The sequence below is a fragment of the Polypterus senegalus genome, chromosome 1 (assembly GCF_016835505.1).
Source record: "Polypterus senegalus isolate Bchr_013 chromosome 1, ASM1683550v1, whole genome shotgun sequence".
NCBI classification, from domain to species: Eukaryota; Metazoa; Chordata; class Cladistia; order Polypteriformes; family Polypteridae; genus Polypterus; species Polypterus senegalus.
The window spans coordinates 142,324,023-142,345,508 of NC_053154.1; the positions used below are offsets into that span (position 1 = coordinate 142,324,023).

The following is a 21,486-nucleotide window of genomic DNA, read 5'->3' on the forward strand; positions in this document are numbered from 1 at the left end:
CGTTGGAATATATAAAAATATTCCCAAATATATAAAATTTCCATGCTTGTCACTTCACTTGTACTAGTGAAAGGTAAACTTCAACAGAAGCCACTCAGAGTCGTTCGGGCTTGTGAGGTTCGTCCAAAAATGCGCCCATACAAAAAGAATAAATATAGTGTTCAAAATGCCGGGCACATATATCATTTTGAATGAATTAACTGAACTGTTTTTTTTTTTTTGTTTTTTTTTATATTTTTCTGAAGATGTTTTTGTTAACTTAGTTCATTACATTGTATTAATGTAATCAATATCAATATAATCTGACTTTAAATTTATATATTCAGGAATGACGTTATATATTCCGATGCATACATTATATATTTGGTAATGACTTTATATACCGTATTCCAACACTGACTTTAAATATGAAAAAGTTTCTGTTTTAACAATGTGTTTACACAGATTACTGTAGAAACGGAACACACATGAAATGCGTGTGTTCCAAATAACAATCTATTATTTCCACTCTAAGACTCCACGTCACACCCAGATAATCAATCAAGGCAGGAGCTGGGAGAAGTTCGTGCACGTTCTAAGTCGGTGGGGGGATGGAATAGCTGGCTGCTTGCAGCTTGTCTTTATCAGCACATTTAGATGACAAAAGACGCCGGCGGAGAGGTGTGAACGAATTTAAGAATTGATTTAAGGTGGGACGGATCTACAAGTTTTTTCGTAGGCTCTGGTAATTCTAGTGTTAATGTGTTTATGTTAACAATCATATGGTTTGTAACTTTGCTGTCCTTTTCCTGGTCTTTTACATCTAATAGGTAAAGTACTTTAGCTAACACAATATTATTTTTACATATGCTTTACAAATAAAATTTGCTTAAACATTAGGCTACTATGCCGCTGGTTATAAAGAAGCTTAGTGTAAAACAATTTTTAAAAGAATAAAGAACAATTGGTATCAGAATTGGCCAGTTCAACTAACATGAAATCAGTCACTGAAAAACATCTGACTCCTAGAAGCTTCTATTTATTAGTATAACGACTAAAATGTGACAAATATAGTCAAATCATGTGACCCAAAATATTAGAGAACTGAATGCTGTCTCTAGCGTTAAGTAATCACTGCAGGCACAGTCAATTCAGTGCCTAATTCAAAAATTAATATACAAGCTAAGCTTTAACAATCTTATCAGTAATCATGTAGCTCCCCAAAACCACCACAACTAAGGCTGTTTTACACAAATTCACAAATAATGGATTAAATCTTCAACTTTATATAGATTCATTTCTTTGAACAACAGCTAAAGTCTCACAGCACAAGATTCTTATTTTGATTACTCACAATTTGTTTGTTCCAGCAATATGCCAATGCTCATTTGAGAAAAAAAAAGAGACTAATGATTTCTGTTATACTGAACTAATATTTACCAGTGACTTTCATAATGAAAACATATTGTTAATTTTTTTGACAAGCACATGCTGACATAAATTAATTGACAAAGAAATTGTCGGATTATGCAATCAGCAACATTTACAAAGGTAGAGATATACACATTAGGTGAACAACCATGTACTTACCAAGTGAAATAATAACTAAATACAGGGACAGAGTAGAAAATATGGAGAAATAAAAAAGTACAAGTGGACAGGCATCAGGGTACCCTCAGTTTAATTAGTCCATGCTGCCAGGGAATGGTAAAGTGGCCAATGGGAAGCACTTGAACAAATCATCTAGCACACATGGGTGTTAGTAGATGATTGTCATATAACGTAGACATAAAAATTGCCTTGCACTGCAATCATTAAAGCTGTAATCTACTTCAATTACTTAGTTTTCAACCTATCTAGTAACACTGCTAGTACTCTCTTCGTCAACATTAAAAACATTCATTGTTTTACCTATCAATGCAGTTCAGGATCTACCACTGAACTGGTAATTACAATTAACCTGATTAAACACACAGCTTTAATGTAAAATTAACATTAACAGTACCAGCAGTGATGGAGGAAGTGCCACTCCCTCGTGTTAATCCACTGCCCCTGGATCCAGACCCTCCACGCCCTCTTCCAGGTCCTGGACGTCTCCTGCTATCACGATGTTGCCGTGGTACCCGATCATGGTCCTCCCCAGCAAGTGACCAATCACTTAGTTCATCTTTTCGATCAGATTCTGTTTCAGAGGCATTTGACTGCTCAGAGTTTGTCCCTATTACAAATAAAAATTAAAACACAAAAATAAAAAGAAAATTCAGGCAAGGAATAAAGACTAATGCATCATCAGAAAACAGAGCATTAACAAACATATCTGCATCATCTTTAACTGGATTTCATAATATTATTGTAGGCCGGACAAAGAAAACACACATAATGAGCTGTTCAAATTCAAAGGATGAAATTTAGTTACTCATAACAGATTATTCGCAGTATGCTTGAGCACTACAGTATTTTCAGTTTGGAGTTTGTGTTTAGGTTTTCTCCAATGGCTTTATAATAGTTTTTATACAGATTAAGATAATTTCTCTGTAACAGAGCTGTTCATCCAGCAGTGTTATTTCATTTTATGATGGCCAAATTCTATCAATTTAAGGATCGCTGTCAGTATGATCTATGTCAATGTGGCACTGCCCCCTTTTCTATAGCATGAAAAATAAAATTTTGCATCTCCAGCTCCCTCTTCACTGACGTTTCACATTCACACAAGTTTCATTGATGCTGCACTGGACCTCTTGGAAAGCATCATCTCAGTCTACCACCTGGCAAGACCACATCAACTGCAGCTGAATTATACTGTTAATGGTGAGGACAGTATTGCACTGTTTTGCTGCACTTGGTCAGTAAACAAATGCCATACCTCAACTACTGCCAAGCATGATCTACTATGTACCTATCAGCAAAAGTTTGGGCTTGTGTGTACCGAAGAGTCTATAAAAGTTATGGACAAGGTATTGTACTAAATCCAGCCTCACTAAATACAGCAAGGTGCGCATGCAAGAGAAACACACATACAAGCAACATGACTATCTTGAAAGCTATTTACTGGTCACCAACTGCCCATCAGATGTAACTTTTATGTTAGCAAAAGATGATAACTGTCTGTTTGGCTCACACAGAGGAAGCAGAGCGATATGATGTGAGGAAACCTATCACAATTGTCTGACATTTAAAGTGGTATTCCACAGTGGTCAGTGGTAATGCTGCTGCTACTTTTAATACATATGAATGTTTTGAAAAGGAATAGAAGCATTAAGCTGATTAAGTTTTAAGATGATACCAAGATAGGTGGACTGGAAGATAATCAGGAATCCATTGAACCATTACAAATGGACTAGGGACAGTATACAGGCTTGGGTAGATTTGTTGCAGATGAAAATTAATTTCAGTACATGTAAAATATTAAATGTAGGAAGCAAAAATGTTAGTTTCAATATACAATGGGAGGCCTGAGAATTGAAAGTACACCTTATGTGAAGGATTTAGGAGTCATAGTGGACTCTAAACTATCGACTTCCCAACAGTGTTCAGAAACCAATAAGAAGGGTAACAGAATGATAGGTTACATACAGTGGTGTGAAAAACTATTTGCCCCCTTCCTGATTTCTTATTCTTTTGCATGTTTGTTACACAAAATGTTTCTGATCATCAAACACATTTAACCATTAGTCAAATATAACACAAGTAAACACAAAATGCAGTTTTTAAATGATGGTTTTATTATTTAGGGAGAAAAAAAATCCAAACCTACATGGCCCTGTGTGAAAAAGTAATTGCCCCCTTGTTAAAAAATAACTTAACTGTTATGTATCACACCCGAGTTCAATTTCCGTAGCCACCCCCAGGCCTGATTACTGCCACACATGTTTCAATCAAAAACTCACTTAAATAGGAGCTGCCTGACACAGAGAAGTAGACCAAAAGCACCTCAAAAGCTAGACATCATGCCAAGATCCAAAGAAATTCAGGAACAAATGAGAACAGAAGTAATTGAGATCTATCAGTCTGGTAATGGTTATAAAGCCATTTCTAAAGCTTTGGGACTCCAGCGAACCACAGTGAGAGCCATTATCCACAAATGGCAAAAACATGGAACAGTGGTGAACCTTCCCAGGAGTGGCCGGCCGACCAAAATTACCCCAAGAGCGCAGAGACGACTCACCCGAGAGGTCACAAAAGACCCCAGGACAACGTCTAAAGAACTGTAGGCCTCACTTGCCTCAATTAAGGTCAGTGTTCACGACTCCACCATAAGAAAGAGACTGGGCAAAAACGGCCTGCATGGCAGATTTCCAAGATACAAACCACTGTTAAGCAAAAAGAACATTAGGGCTCGTCTCAATTTTGCTAAGAAACATCTCAATGATTGCAAAGACTTTTGGGAAAATACCTTGTGGACTGATGAGACAAAAGTTGAACTTTTTGGAAGGCACATGTCCCGTTACATCTAGCGTAAAAGGAACACAGCATTTCAGAAAAAGAACATCATACCAACAGTAAACACAGGGCCATGTAGGTTTGGATTTTTTTTTCTCCCTAAATAAAAACCATCATTTAAATACTGCATTTTGTGTTTACTTGTGTTATATTTGACTAATGGTTAAATGTGTTTGATGATCAGAAACATTTTGTGTGACAAACATGCAAAAGAATAAGAAATCAGGAAGGGGGCAAATAGTTTTTCACACCACTGTAACAAAATATGTAGAGTACAAGTCCAAAGAGGTTATGCTCAAGCTATATAACACACTGGTGAGGCCTATGTGGAGTACTGTTTATGGTCTCCAGGCTTAAAAAAAAGGACATAGCAATGCTAGGAAAAGTCCAGAGAAAAGTGACGAGGCTGATTCTAGGGCTTCCGGAAATGAATTATGGGGAGAGATGAAGAGAGTCTTTTCAGTTTAAACTAAATAAGATTAAGATGAGACATGATTCAAGTGTTAAAATTTATGAAAGAAATTAGTACAGTGTATTGAGACTTATTTTAAAATGAGTTCATCAAGAATATGGGAACACAGTTGGAAACTACTTAACACTAGAATTACCAGAGCCTACGAAAAAACTCGCAATTCCGTCCCACCTTAAATTGCTTCTTAAATCCCTTCACACCTCTCCGCCAGCGTCCTTTGTCCTCTAAATGTGCTGATAAAGAGAAGCTAGGAGCAGCTGGCTATTCCATCCCCCCACCAATTTAGAACGTGCACGAACTTCTCCCAGCTCATGCCTAGACTGAGTATCTGGGAGTGAAGTGGAGTTTTAGAGTGGAAATAATAGATCGTTATTTGGAACACACGCATTTCATGTCTGTTCCATTTCTACAGTAATCTGTGTCAACACATTGTTAAAAAACAGAAATGTTTTTTATATTCTAGTAGTAGATGACAAAATGTAGGCATAAACTATATAATGTATGAAGCCTTAAGTCCAAATATCAAAGAAACATTTTCACAAAAGGTACAAATATAACACAATTGCACTTTTATTCAAAAATATAACTGCAGAAACAAAAAGCCGCCTTAATATGCGACATTGACAGCTGTTTATTATAACTGCCTCCGTGGTGCAATAGAATCAGTTCTCTCCTTGGAATCAAAAGGTCGTGAGTTCGATCCTGCACCACTCCATTTTGAGAAGTAAACTGCTCTTAGTCTTACTATTTTAGAATAAAAGCATACATTTGATTTCAGTCTGTAACAGCCCGTGCAATTTATGATCCTTGTAAAGGTTAGCTTTTTTTTTATTCACTTTTCATTCTCTCAGTCGCGTTCAGAATCAATCCATACAACCCCATCTGACACGGCTGTTTTCACTAAAGACGCGCTATAGCTCTGCAGTGTACCACGATGCATACTAACGCCACCCTCCACCAAACCCCCCCGCAACTTCCCCAAACGGGTTCTGACACACAAACGCTGGCGAAGCTGCCTTCTTCGTATCTCACCGTCACTTGATTTTCTTTTTATTCAGTTTTATTGAGTGTTCCTGCCAGTCCCCACATGTTGCTGTATGCTGTTTCTTTTGTACTCCAGGACATGCATAGGAAAGAATGGTAAAGAGCAGTAACTTCGGCGCTATATGCAATAATCAGACACTCCCCATCTGCCCGTGTCGCTCAAACACAGGAACATATGTTGGTGTAAAAGTATAACAAAAGTACACTTTTATTCAAGTGCACTTTTTCCATTGCCTTTTCCTGTAAGAAGCAATGTACACACTTCTCTCTATGCTGTGGTTTCTATTACACACCTGAAAGAGACAATATATGTGAAAATATCATCGCACTAATGCAATATTATTTGAAAACGAACAGCGTCAGATCGGGTGTGAATTTATGCAGGAACTGGAAATTCTCTGATGCGGGACCTTCCCCCAGGGAAGAAAGTACAGTGTCAGGTGCTCATTCAGTGTAATAGGAACCATAGCACAGAGAGTTGTGTGCACTGCAACAAGTACACGTGTTGTAAATGTAGGAAGGACAGTCCTTGGGTGTGTGGGAACTGTTAATATTTGAATGTGGTGATTTTATATAGCACGAAATGAAAATCAGCACTTCTTAGCATTGCACCATGCAAGCTGTTGTATCAATCGCCTACTGTAACTTGCTTTCTTTTTTCTTCAGTTATACAGGTAGTCTTGAATAAAAGTGCACTTGTTTTGTTTGCGAAATGAAGTGTCTGCGTGCACTTTGCGTGGCATTACACGTGTATTTTATGAGCATGCCCGTTTGAGCATGCTCAAACACAGGAACATAAGTTGGTGTAAAAGTATAACAAAACAACGGGCAGATGGGGAGTGTCTGATGACTGCATATAGCGCCGAAGTTACTGCTCTTTACCATTCTCTCTTCTGCATGCCCTGGAGTACAAAAGAAACAGAATACAGACGCGCTATAGCTCTGCGTTGTACCACGATGCATACTAACGCACCCAACCAAGGGTTCTGACACACAAACGCTGGCAAAGCTGCCTTCTTCGTATCTCACCGTCACTTGATTTTCTTTTTATTTAGTTTTATTGAGTGTTCCTGCCAGTCCCCGCATGTTGCTGTATGCTGTTTTTTTTGTACTCCAGGACAGGACTTCAATTAATTCAGAGCAGTGATAATCATGCAGCAGTTTTCAAAGTGTGTGGCACACACATCCTCACAGAGGAGCTGTGGTGGGTAAGCAAGTGCAGGTGAGCTAGGAAGAAACCAAAGTGCAGGTGCTAAGAAATTTTATCTTCTTATATAATACGCTACCGTGGCTGTTCGTTTGTCTGTCCAGGATTTTACATCACCTGTAGCTCGCAAACCGTTTCACCTATTGACTTGAAATTTGGTGTACATATACTACGTGACATCTACTGTTCGCTTTCGGGGTGATGACTTTTATTACTCTTTTAATTTTTATTTTATTGTAGAATTAACTCTCGGCAGTGCGCAGCAGGGCGGCCGTACGGCACAAGCGTATCAGTGCCGTTCTCATTCCCTACCACTTTCGCGGTTACTTCCCCCACCTAGTCATATCTTTAATCATTCTTGAAGACTTAAGTGCCAGCTTAAGTGAAAAATTAAAGAAAACGTACTAAGTAATTGCAACACAAAAACTAACTTAATCAGTTTTAACATGAAAAAATGCCAACGAAAGAAGAAAAACCAGTGGGCTGCTAGGGTGGAGAAAAGAAGAGCTGCTCAGGAAGCAGCAAGCGCATCAACCTCTGAGCAAATGAATGCATAACAGAGACAGAGAAAGACTATGAAAACTAGGAATGCGCAAGTCAAGTGTATTCACTGCACGTTATCGTGCAGTACGCCGTTACTGGTAACTAGATAAAGACTGTTCCATCTAACTGGCTAAAAGATCTTAAGTTTGATATGAATGCTTAAAATACAATCCTGATAAATATTATTTTCTGAGGCAATTCTTTATAAAAACAGAATTTACAAGTGCTATGCCTTCTTCTATTTTGTTTACAGTCTGTTTCACGTTATTCATCATTGTCCTTCATATATTCTTACATATAACCAGCTTCTATTATCTTTACGTTAGAAATAAATTGTATTATATTGTTTATTGTTATAAGCATGTTTGGATTATTTGTTGAAAAATAGTCAATCTGTACATCTGAATCACAAATAGTCACAAGTAATAGTTGATTCCTGTAGGATTTTGCCTTGGAAGATCACCTTTATTCCTAGTTCTGGTTGTAATGTGAAACAGCCATGTCCCATAGTGCATGTACTGTAGATGGACCTTTAAATACACATTCTATGAGCGCAGGATGTGATCTACATCTGAAACTGATGTACAAAATCAAACACATTTTTTGGTTTCCTCAAGCTTTATGAAATGTACAATATCCTAAATGCCTGACAAGGTAGGATGAGAGAGATAATGAGGACAGGAATTAAATTACTTGTTTCTTCAACAGAAGTAACTGGCTCCTACTGTAAAGATTATTTGGAGAAAAAACCTACAATCAAAAATTCAAGCCAAAATTGATAATCATTCAAACAGAGACAATTTAGGCAAGGATCATCTTAATATGGTCTTCAATATGTTACTGGAAATCTGAATAACTTCAGAAACCACATGCATATATCAAGGATAACATTCTAACTCCACACAGATAGTGGAAGTGCCAGGATGTAATACAAGAACACTGGAGCATTGTGCCATGAGCATTAAGCACTGTGTCGCCCACTATTATTATTATAATTATTATCATCATCAATATTTAATCTGAAGTAATATCCACTGAAAATATCACATTTGGCAGATTTTCCTGAAAATGTGTTTGAAGTAGTATTAAAATTTAAAAAAATGTATTAAGACAAGACATAAAAGCAAGTTAGCATGTTGTTGGCAAAGGTAAATGTACAAATGTGAAATGACCACTTAACATTTTTATCAAATGATAATGGCCAGTTATTTTGATACAGGCCTCATTAATTACATTACATTCATTTTATATTGGTATATATAATCTGTGTTGAGACTTTAGCAAATTATGTTGTGACTTAGTGCTGAAGAATAATTTTAAACACTCAATACCATAACCCGAAGTATAATTAGGGCCTCTCCTGCCATGACCTCTTCCACTATAAGACCTGCTGCCATGCAGTGAAGAAGCAGATGTGCTCTCATCTGTAGTGTAACCTTTATCTTTTTCGGTTACTCTGCTGGATGCAGGCCTGAAACCCATCCCAATTTGCCGAAGCTGTTCATCAATTTGAAGTCGCTCCATTCTTAATTGTTCAACTTCCTGTGAACAAAACAACTGGATGTTTAGGTTATGCCAAATTATGTAATGAGGTCATTAGTTTAAATAATTATCTTCTCAGAATACTAAAAAGGGTTTAAAATTACAATTGTCTATCAGTATGTTAGATCAAAAATAAAAATCAATAAATACTATTGTGAATCTTATAACCCCAACTCAGAAAAAATATGGAAAAAGCAAATAAAAACAGAAAGCAGGGATTTCTAAATTTATTTTGACTTGTAAACCAAACCATCACAAACAGTAAAAGACATTTAATGTTTAGTCTGGTCAGCTTTATTTTTTTGTATATATACATTCATTCTTGCTATTGAGGACCTGTAACACATTTCAAATAAAGTTGAGGTGGGGCAATTTAGGGACCATAATGAGTTAAAAAATTAATGATGTGAGTAGAAACAGATAATGTAATTATAATCATGCTTTGGTATAAAAGTTGTATCCAGGTAAGGCCTAGTTCTTCAGGGGTAATTTTCCCACAAACTCGTTAGAATAAAAAAAAAAATCATATGTTTAAAAACAATGTTTCACAGAGACAGATTGGCAAGGATTTGGTTATTTCCCCCTAAACAATAAAATCTAATTCTAATACAATTAAAAATGTAATAGTCAAACCCAAAAACAAGACAAATGTATCTGATTGAATATAACTATAAAATTATGCTGTACTTTATACCTACATGTAAGTAACTTATGTGATATTCCAGGAAAACCTGAACATTTCCAATGCTGTCCTTTGTGCCTACGAAAGTAAAAGGAACCATTCCCTGTAGTGAAAAGTGAAAAAATATATCACTCCATCTCTTTTTGGAGAAGCAGGGCAAGGTCAGAAGTACTATTTTACATAAGGTTAGAAAAGGAAAATCATTTATTTACCTCATCTCGTGGAATTTTGGAGTCATTATCTCCTTCAATTCGAACACGAACTACTCCAGATTTATCCACTATTTCCTGTATTACCTTTCCATTTTTGCCAATTACTTTCCCTGTTAAATTTTAAAAAGATGTTATATCAGACTACCTTTTGTCTGTATTTCTGTAGTGTACAAAAATAATTAATTTACCACTACTAAAATAAACTTACCAACCAAATTTCTTGGAATCTGAACAGATTCTTCAATGAACTCAAGGTAGCCTCTTGCTTTTTTAACTGCTTCACTGTTCTATTTGTAAGAATAAATTCAAGTTAGTAATATCATACTTAATGGGAACCAATACTAAACTTCAATGCAACACGTGTCATTAGTTCACATAATCGTATATCTACAGCACATACTGAACTGGCTGCAGCTGCAAGTTATACAAAATAAATGTATCAAGACAGAGTAATTGTCTTCCGGAAAAATACACTGGTGGAGACTGTGTGAAAAGGGTGTTGGACTTCAGGTTCCTGGGTGTTCACACAAAGTAAGACCTGATGTGGAGCAATAACACTACAAAGCCGATAAAGAAGGCACAGCAGAGACTTCACCATTTCCTGAGATTCCTCAGGAAAAATAATCACTCAAAAACTGCCTATGACATTCTATAGTTGCTCTGTTGAGAGCATATTGACTTACTGCATCTGGGTGTGGTTTGCCAGCTGCACAGTATCAGAGAGGAAAGTGCTCTAGGTGGTCATCAACACTACTCAGAAGATCATCAGATGCCCTCTGGCCATAATTAGGCTCAGAGCATAATTAAAGATCCATTCCATCCTGGTCACTCCCGGTTTGAACTGCTGCCCTCATCAAATATTTTAGGACAATACATGAACAGTTTAAAAAACAGTTTTACTCAAAGGCCATTACTGTGCTAAATGCTGCTCAAATTACGAATCCTTAAATTAGGCAAAGAATGAATACCAGCAGAATGTGATAAATGTCTTGTAAGTGTAGCATGTTAAGTATATTCTTATGGTTTTTATAATCCCTTTTTGCTTTGCACTAATAGGTCAGCATTCAATTTTTTTGTATGTATGTAATAATAATAAAGACTCGTGATGATAATTCATTAGAAATAAATGAAACTGTACAAGTTTGTTTGCCTTTACTAAAATAATACAAACTACAGCAATCATAGAAAACACTAAAGTATGTAACGATGTTTAAAGCAATTTGTAAAATATGACTTAAGATGATGGTGCAGTTTAAGAAAGTATGAATAATTCATATGTATCCATCCATTATTCAACCCTCTATATCCTAACTACAGGGTCACAGGAGTCTGCTGGAGACAATCCCAGCCAACACTGGATGCAAGGCAGGAAACAAACCCCGGGCAGGGTGCCAGCCCACCCACACACACACACACACACACACACACTAGGGACAATTTAGGATCGCCAATGCACCTAACCTGCATGTCTTTGGACTGTGGGAGGAAACCCACGCAGACACAGGGAGAACATGCAAACTCCACACAAGGTGGACCCGGGAAGTGAACCCAGGTCTCCTTAATGCGAACCAGCAGCGCTACCACTGCGCCACCATGAATTGAATCACAGTGTATTTAATTTGGCTTTTGTTGTGACACTGAACACTGATCTTCATATTCAAAGTGATTTAGATCTCTGCAAAGTAATCTAAAATAATTACAAATAAAAATACAATATAATTGCTCACACAAGTAACGATTTACTGTAATATGATACCCCTAAATAACCACTAATGCAGCCAGTTGGTTTCAGAAGTCATATAATTAGTTAAATGAATATCATCTTGTCTGTAGCCAAAGGGTTTCAGTGGATTGTAGCATAAATGCATCTCTATCTGGAAGAGAGAGCTAGTGCTACGTTAATATTAGGTTCTAATCTACAAAATGAAGACAAAAGAAGACTCTTAAGCAATTCCATGAAAAGGTTATTGAAAAGCACAAGTCGGAGGATGGATAGAAGAAATTATCCAAGTCACCACTATCCCCTGGTACACAGTTAAAGCAATCATTATGACACAGAAAAAAGACGGCACACCTGTACATCTGCCTAGAGCCGGCAGTCCAGAAACTGTGATGCAATGCTGCAAGATGATGACTAGTGAGGGAGGCCACCAAGAGACAACAGTTGTTGCTTCAGAACTTCACCCCTTTATGGGGGAGTGGCAAAGAGAAAGCCACTATTTAGAAAACAAAAAACTGGACATCTGGGCTGGAGCTTGCCGGAAGGCACATGAGAGACTCTGAAGTCAGCCAGGAGGTGGTTCAGTGGTGATATCAAAATGGAGCTTCCTGATCATCTGACATTATGCCAAACATGGCATATTATCAGATAACTCCCATCCCCACCATGAAGCATTGTGGTGGTAGCATCGTTCTGTCAGGATGAGTCTCTAGAGAAGGCCCTGAATGGCTTGTGAGGGAGTAGGGTAAAATGAATGCAGTAAACTACTGAGAAATCCTGAATGAAAACCTGTTCCACTCTACAAGAATGTTGTACCTTAGAAGATTTGTTTTTCAGCAATACAACATCCCCAGAATAAACAAAAGCAACACATTAATGGCTTAAAAACAACAATGCTAATAACCTGGAATGGTCAAGTCAGAGTTAAGATATCAATCTAATTGAGAGTTTTTGCTTGGACTTGAAAAGGCTGATCAATCATGACCACCAAGCAACTTGACAGAGCTAGAGCATGACTGCATGAAAGAATTGGGAAAATTTAGTTTCCAGATGTGCAAAGCTAAAACAGACCTGTGCACAGATTCAAGACTGCCATGGTCACCAAATGTGCATCTATTAAATACTGAATTTAAGGGGGTAAATGCTTGTGTTGTATGTTTGTAATTAATTTAGAACACTCTGCAAAGATCTATTTTATTTTAGCTTTTCTAGACGTTTCTGTTGAACAATGTCAAAAAAGCCTACTTAAATCCACTGTGACTCAATGTTTTTGAACAACATAGTGTAAACACTTCCAACTGGGCAAATACCTTTTACAGGAACTGTAACTGCACTGGAACATTGTGTTTCTTAACAGGTTATATGCATTTTGTTTATCATAAAATCCTAAACAGTCACGTATTTGGACATAAAAGGATTTTACAGGTCAATAGTTTTGGCTCTTGGCTCTTTGTCAGGTATGTGCCTAAACTAGAGTATGGTGCTAAGACATACTGGTGAGAGGGAATGGAAATATGATAAACAAAAAAAAAAACAATAAAAGTTTGGAGAGTCTGGGTGGATAAGAAGGGTTAGCTGGTCCTTAAGAGCAAGAGGAATGTGTGAAGTGAGGTCCAAGAATGCATTCAGTGTTTTCTATATGTCTTTGAATGTTACCTTTACATCCATACAAGAAAACAGACAAAGACAGATTGGGTTTTTACATTTAATAGCTTGGAAAGGATTCCTAAATAATAATATGCAAGCAGTCAACCAGTTTGCCTATACCAATACCCAACTGCAAAACACTATTAAGTTACGGCTTTCTGAAAATCATTTCTTTTTCCCATTTATTTTAATATAAATGAAAATAAACCCTTTTTACCCTTTGTTAAATGCTAATTTTGATATCTTCTCTTTTATTACATAAATAGCTTTCCTTAAATATGCAGGTAACATTCCTCTATAGGCAGCGCAGAAATCTCAATTGTTTTTTTTAAAAACAGTTCTATTAGGGTGGCAATTCAACTATAAGTAGACAGTGTGGGTAATAACTGTCAGTCAATCCTACAAAACCAACTACTCAACTTACCTTACAGCAGATAGACACTAAAGCAAATAAGATATTTATTCAGGAAAAAAGTAAATGTGAGAATTACTGAAGTGATTTTGATTGCTCTATGAGCCTGTCAGTGACTCTAACTGGCAACTTTGAAAGTAACAAGTCCAAATATTTTAGAAAACTTTTAAAGAAAGTACAGCTGCAAATGTATAAATATACAGAGCCATTCTTTTCCTTATCCCTCCTATATTTCAAACAAAACAAAAACTTAAAATAGAAATTAGTGGAGCCGAAAGGAAAAAAAATGTACATGGTACTATTAACTCACCTCACCATAAATTCTGAAAGTACCAGTATTTTCATCAAGTTCAATTGCAGTCACTCCAGGTACTTTTCTTGCTTGCTGAATATTGCTTCCATGAGTTCCAATTGCCAGACCCATCAGATCCTCTCTAACAGAAAATTCTTCATGACAGGCTGCTGCTAACTGCTTTGTGCTCTTGAAAGGGAATACAAAATCATTATTTTGAGAGGTATACAACTGTGTGTGAATTGTTCCTTGCTGCAAGTTTTCAATCCATCTGTATTTCAGAGGAAACTTGTCTAACAAGAAAGATTCGTAGAAGCTACACTTAATGGAAAATCATGTATCATGTCATTAAAATACAGCGAAATTAGTTTGTCTGTTGCCTAAAAATATGCATGTATGTACATAAATATTTTAAAGAGCAAAAGTATAGCAACAGCTTTAAATAAGATATAGCTGTCAATAGTAATATTATTTCAGAGGCAGACACAGCACCTTGTACAAATGTAATATTACCAGAATTACTATACAGCGCTACCCACAAAAAATACAGGTAGCCAAAAGAAATCCATACAGGAGCAGACTCATGCATCAAGACAAAGATAATGCAAGAATATGGGAGGCACACATCTCCCACCATATTCTGCATGGGTGGCGATGCAAAAAAAAGACCATATGAGGAGCAGGCGTCTCATTCACATGCCTCCCTAAAAAGATGTGAAAATGTAAAAGCAACAGTTTGGGAGGCAAGCGTCTCCCTCTATCTCGCTCAAACACATACCAGGGGATCATAGCGGAGCAACAGTATAGGAGGAGGGAGTCTTGCTTTTTCTCATGACATCATGGAGGACGGGAAGCAACAGGACAGGGGAAACACATTTTGCTCTTTCTTGTGCCACAATGCCAAAGTATAAGTGTAAGAAAGTTAGAGGGGGTATGGGAGACAAATGTTTCCTTCTTTTTTGCTCTACAGCTTACCTTTATGAGTCAACAAAGTGGAAGTGCAGTACGTGCGAGTCTTGCTCTTCCTTGTTACACCAAGTACAAAAGATGCATCTCTACCTCTATTTCAGGCTATTGTATGCAGAAGTTAGTGTGTGAAAATGTGAATACAGAAGACATGTCTCCCACTTCCTCATGCCACTGCATGACAGGGTGATTCAGACATAAAGAATATGGAGAGAAGTGTGTCTTACTTCTACTTGCAACAATGTGAATGAGACAGAACATGGGTAAAGGAGGTGCATGTGTACTGCTTCTTGCAACTCTGCTGTGAGACAGAATAAGAGGCACTTTTTGTGAAACAGAAATAATAAGTGACTCACTGCAATAATTTTCATTTCTGCATTAATTTCCTTCCTCTAAATACAAAAAAGGGGACTTCTACTTTTCTCTCTTAAATGTTACCACTCTGCCCCATTTGTTACTCTTCCATCTCTTTCTCTAAATTCTGTCACAACACAGGCTGTAAAAATCTAAAAAAACAATCACACTTGGCACACTGTACAAGACAACTCTTAAATTGTATTTCCAAACTTGTGTCCCTCTAAATGCATACCTCTAAGTGTTTAGTTGCTTCTTCATTCCTTGACATTAGCATCAATTTTGTGCGAATACTGCGTAAATGCATGTCACTCAAAATTTTGACCCTCTTCACAGTCGCTTCATTTGTAGACTACAAAACAAAAGAAAAATTGTATGATGAAAAAACATTTTCACATTTTAAATGTAATCGTCACTGATTAAGAGACTGGTGTGAAACTACAGGGTGGGCCATTTATATGGATACACCTTAATAAAATGGGAATGGTTGGTGATATTAACTTCCTGTTTGTGGCACATTAGTATATGTGAGGGGGGAAACTTTTCAAGATGGGTGGTGACCATGGTGGCCATTTTGGATCCAACTTTTGTTTTTTCAATAGGAAGAGGGTAATGTGACACATCAAACTTATTGGGAATTTCACAAGAAAAACAATGGTGTGCTTGGTTTTAACGTAACTTTATTCTTTCATGAGTTATTTACAAGTTTCTGACCACTTATAAAATGTGTTCAATGTGCTGCCCATTGTGTTGGATTGTCAATGCAACCCTCTTCTCCCACTCTTCACACACTGATAGCAACACCGCAGGAGAAATGCTAGCACAGGCTTCCAGTATCCGTAGTTTCAGGTGCTGCACATCTCGTATCTTCACAGCATAGACAATTGCCTTCAGATGACCCTAAAGATAAAAGTCTAAGGGGGTCAGATCGGGAGACCTTGGGGGCCATTTAACTGGCCCACGACGACAAAACCACTTTCCAGGAAACTGTTCATCTAGGAATGCTCGGACCTGACACCCACAATGTGGTGGTGCACCATCTTGCTGGAAAAACTCAGGGAACGTGCCAGCTTCAGTGCATAAAGAGGGAAACACATCATCATGTAGCAATTTCGCATATCCAGTGGCCTTGAGGTTTCCTTTGATGAAGAATGGCCCCACTATCTTTGTACCCCATATAGCACACCATACCATGAATTTTTTTGTTCCAACAGTCTTGGAGGAATCTATCCAATGTGGGTTAGTGTCAGACCAATAGCGGTGGTTTTGTTTGTTAACTTCACCATTCACATAAAAGTTTGCCTCATCACTGAACAAAATCTTCTGCGTAAACTGAGGGTCCTGTTCCAATTTTTGTTTTGCCCATTCTGCAGATTCAGTGCGCCGATCTGGGTCATCCTCGTTGAGATGCTGCAGTAGGTGGTGTTTGTAAGGGTGCCATTTGTGAGTAGCTAATATCCACCGAAGGGATGTTCGACTAATGCCACTCTCCAGTAACATGAGGCGAGTGCTACGCTGTGGGCTCTTGCTAAATGAAGCTAGGACAGCCACTGATGTTTCTTCATTAGTGACAGTTTTCATGCGTCCACATTTTGGCAAATCCAACACTGAACCAGTTTCACGAAACTTAGCAAGCAGTTTGCTAACTGTAGCATGGGAGATGGGTGCTCTCATAGGGTGTCTTGCATTGAAATCTGCTGCAATGACCCGGTTACTGCGTTCACCAGACATCAACACAATTTCTATCTGCTCCTCACGTGTTAACCTCTGCGACATGTCAATGGTTGTAAACAAAGAGAAACTTGTAAATAACTCATGAAAGAATAAAGTTATGTTAAAACCAAGCACACCATTGTTTTTCTTGTGAAATTCCCAATAAGTTTGATGTGTCACATGACCCTCTTCCTATTGAAAAAACAAAAGTTGGATCCAAAATGGCCGACTTCAAAATGGCCACCATGGTCATCACCTATCTTGAAGTTTCCCCCCTCACATATACTAATGTTCCACAAAAAGGAAGTTAATATCACCAACCATTCCCATTTTATTAAGGTGTATCCATATAAATGGCCCACCCTGTATTCTCCTAAATCTACAAAAATCACTAAAATGTAAACATCATTAGAAATTTAAAGAGTGGATGTAGAACAGTGTTTATCAACCTGAGTTATACTCCAAGATATTCTGGGTTATGCAGAAATGTACATAGTCAAAAATCTTTTTTTTTTGGTTCTAAGACTGCGAGAAAAGCCTTTGTTAGCCTCACTTTGTTATTTATTGTGGTGTGTGGTCGGGAGGCCTTGCCTCAAAAGTTTGTGGTGACCAGGCCACAAGAGAGCACCTGCTCAGCAGCACAGCATTCTACAGGCTCTGCTCTAACTATCTTTTGCTTCAAGAACATTTGAGTACCATTGTGCTAGTAATAGGGCCAATCCTTTCATTGCGGTATGGCTAAATCCTTGTTGAGAGTATACGTAAGCAGACTCATCAACCATTAGCTCAGTTAGTCCAGTGAGCAGTGAAAAATGAGCAAGCGAGTTCTTCCAAATGTTTAATTATATGGTAGTTTTTGTCATCTGATTAAGTGTTCAATTTGTGTATTATCCAATATGAATCAGTAGTTAAAAACTGGCACAGTAAAAAAACAAAACAAAAAAAAAAAAACATTGAAGCAACAATGTAAAAACTAAAAGGTAATCTCTGGTTAAAGATTAGCAACTTCTTTAATGAAAATTACAATATTGTGCAAAAATACAAAATTTGTTTTCAACTGTTTTGATCACAAACATTACCCATGCATCTTTTTCCAGTCTGTACTTTTATTGCAAACTCTCACGCTCAAGATGACAAATTTTTAAAAAGAAATTATTTGCTGGCAGATATCTGAAATGGAATATAGACACCCTGTAGTCCAGAAGTTCTATTTTTTTTTTTTCATTTCGCAAACTGCTGTCCTAGCAGAGAAACACTAGCCACACAGTGAATTTGAAGAAAACATGTTTAGACAAAAAAATATTCTAAGAAACATTCGAGTCTCATCAGCAAGGACTGGGACACTTGCTGAGGCTGAGGACAAAATGAATGGAGCACAGTTCTGCACAATATTGAAAGAACTCTTCTTTTCGTTAGCTAAAAAGGACTACGGCTTTGGAGAGGATTCAGACTTTCGGGCCAATAACTCATAAAGCAGCAGTGGCCCAAGAGCAAAAAGATGAATGCCTTAGAATAGTTAGACTCTAGCCTCACAACAATTGAGAATGTGTTACACAATTTAAATATGGCTGACTACAATTTATGCCCTAGAAATCTTATAGAGCTGCAGCTAATCTGTTAAAATACTAACTGAGCAACAATTACTTAAAAGCTGGTGATTATACTGGCACACACACAAAACACAAAGATATTGATGCAAAAAAAAAAAAAAAAAGTAATTCAACCAAATTTATACGTGTGGGGTCACAATACTTGTACACATAGCATATTTAAATATTTGACTAAGGATCTGTTATTAATTTAATCGAGAAATATTTTTTCTTGAGCACAGTTTGTAATGAAAATACAGGCTAGAAAAATAATCAACATTCTGCCACCTCCTGTACAATACCTGCAACAAATGAAAACCTTTAAATGGCCTACCTACTTATAGTATATATTTTGCATAATATTAATAACACAACGAATGTAAATATAATAAAGCAGTGGGGAAAAAAAATCAAATTATTGGCTTACCAAAACTATCAAGTGCTTCGTTTCAGTACAGAAAAAGATACGACAAGCTCCAATTGCTTTTTTGAAATCTTTATGAGCAAGTTCATTCTGACATCTAAAATGGCACAAGATAACTTATATTATCTATTTTATTCAAATAAATCCAAGAGGCACCATGTAAATGCAGTGCAACACTATTATAATAAATTGTGCATTTTATACTATATATACTGTAAATGGTTGAAAAAGAGAGGTAATAAATAAAAAGGCAGTCTTCTGTAATTGTACTAGCCATGTTAAGGACCAGTTTGCCAAAAAACAAATTGTTAAAATAGAAGTAAATATTGTGAAAACAAAACTATAACAATGTACTTACCAGTTAAAAGGACTGTGATAAAAGTATATTGGAGACTTATTTTTACATTCAGATATTGAATACTTTTACATTTTGTATATTTAATGCCATCAGTAATTTAGAAGATTGGATTGAAAATAATGGCAGCCCATTTAATTATCTTTAAGTTTAAGAATATTAACACAAATGCTCATACGTTGAGTAACAGTTAATGATAATAAAGTTTAAGGTAATTTTACCATGAATACGGAGTAGTGACTCAAGCTACTCAGATTTTACTTTAGTTAAAAATACATTGAATAAAATATATTTCTAGGAATGTAGTTCATTTAAGTGATTGGCACCAATTCAGGAATCATTTCAGATTATAAAAGAAGAAATTTTATAAATATGACACACATAACCATTACTGGGCCTCTAAGTATACTGAAACATTCACTCATCTAAAATTCAACCATATAGTCGAGTGTGTAAATAAAAGCTAAGCAGGCAGCACCACATCCCATTAAGTTTAGATCTATGACACAAAAAAGCAAAGTAAGAATTTCCCAACATATCCAACTTGAAAAATCACAGAAATGTGTGTGGCAAAGCTTAATTCAACATACTATTAAAAAAGTAAGTCATGTGATACCATAAGCCACATGACAGCAATTTTAGTGATTCACTTATTATCTGAAGGAAAATGGTGTAGTGCTTTAAACCTCAAGTACGTTCAGGTAAAACCGAGTAGCCTGCCTACAAGGTGGAATAGTATGTATTATATGATCAACAGCCTCCAACCACTGTTTGAATATTTAGCAGCACACTGAAAGAAAAAAATGGACACTACTAAAAAAAGGCCTTTGCAATTTTAGCCCTTTCTGAGGAACTGAGCTCTTCATCTGCATGTTCAGCTGTTATTCCATTAGTTAGGGTGCTAAAAAAAACATTTTTTTTACTCAAGAAAACAATCAGGACAATGAAGATTACCAAACTTGCCAAAAGTTTACTAACATGGATACAGAGCTATTATACTGCTTGATCTAAGATATAAAGACAGTCATATATGATTACATCTCTTTTTTGTGGTTTAATTGAATATTACAAATTAAGCAAACAGTAAAATAAGACTGTCACATTTTCCCAAAAGCTAATTTCTGAATATTCATATGAATATAACGTTTTTGTTATATTCATATTTTTACCTTTTCCTAATGGATCATTTGTAAAGCATTAAGTGCTTATGGCTCATGGCAGTTTCGCTTAAAAGACTCCAGAAAAATTTTGACTCTTCACAAGAACTTGTTACTGTATCTGCACAACATAACTTGTTCAAATAGAAAGCAGAACCAAAGAACAATTTGCACTGCCAGTACTGCACATTAGAAACCCAAATGTTTTTCCCCTAGTTATCCCCTTTTATGCTTCTTAAGGTCAAAAGATGTAGCATAACTGTCCACCTCTCTTGTATATAAATTGAGACACACAGCCCATAAGTTCTTCACAAACAAAACAACTGAGTTTTCCATTATATTAATCTGTACGTTTTTCCACCACATTATAAGTATTTCAGAAATGATTTTCCTGAAGCAAAAAACTGACACTTAAATGTAAAAAAACAGCTGTTGTTTTTATCTTGTGCTAAATTTGTCATCCTGTTACTACAGATACAATATGCAGTTTTGCTATATTTTATAGATGTTTTTGCACATAACTTCCAAGATTAAGCTTTTTTATAATTTTTAATGGTTAGATTAAATACAGCCTCATAAATTTTTAAATAGTTCCCTAGCACCCTAATATCATTCTGCTCCTGATCTCATTCAGGCTCACTCCTGAACATGAGATCTATGACTTACTGCTGCTTTACTGTCAACAATTAACATCCATTGCAGAAAAGAAAATGTGATTATGTTTTTCATCAATGAT

The 21,486-nt window shown here is 36.6% G+C and overlaps 1 protein-coding gene across 3 annotated transcripts in view; it reads right to left on the minus strand.

The window, feature by feature from the left end:
* fxr1 (fragile X mental retardation, autosomal homolog 1) overlaps window positions 1–21,486 on the minus strand; it is a 102,495-nt gene that overhangs the window by 16,325 nt on the left and 64,684 nt on the right. For 2 of the 3 annotated variants that reach the window (XM_039759451.1, XM_039759440.1), the window contains exons 6-13: window positions 19,242–19,335; window positions 15,748–15,864; window positions 14,211–14,381; window positions 10,330–10,408; window positions 10,122–10,231; window positions 9,926–10,012; window positions 9,017–9,227; window positions 1,985–2,197 (exon numbers count right to left, since the gene is read on the minus strand). In XM_039759451.1, the coding sequence (XP_039615385.1) occupies window positions 1,985–2,197; window positions 9,017–9,227; window positions 9,926–10,012; window positions 10,122–10,231; window positions 10,330–10,408; window positions 14,211–14,381; window positions 15,748–15,864; window positions 19,242–19,335 (1,082 nt within the window). The remainder of the gene's footprint in view (window positions 1–1,984; window positions 2,198–9,016; window positions 9,228–9,925; window positions 10,013–10,121; window positions 10,232–10,329; window positions 10,409–14,210; window positions 14,382–15,747; window positions 15,865–19,241; window positions 19,336–21,486) is intronic. The other variant, XM_039759461.1, reaches the window with a different exon arrangement.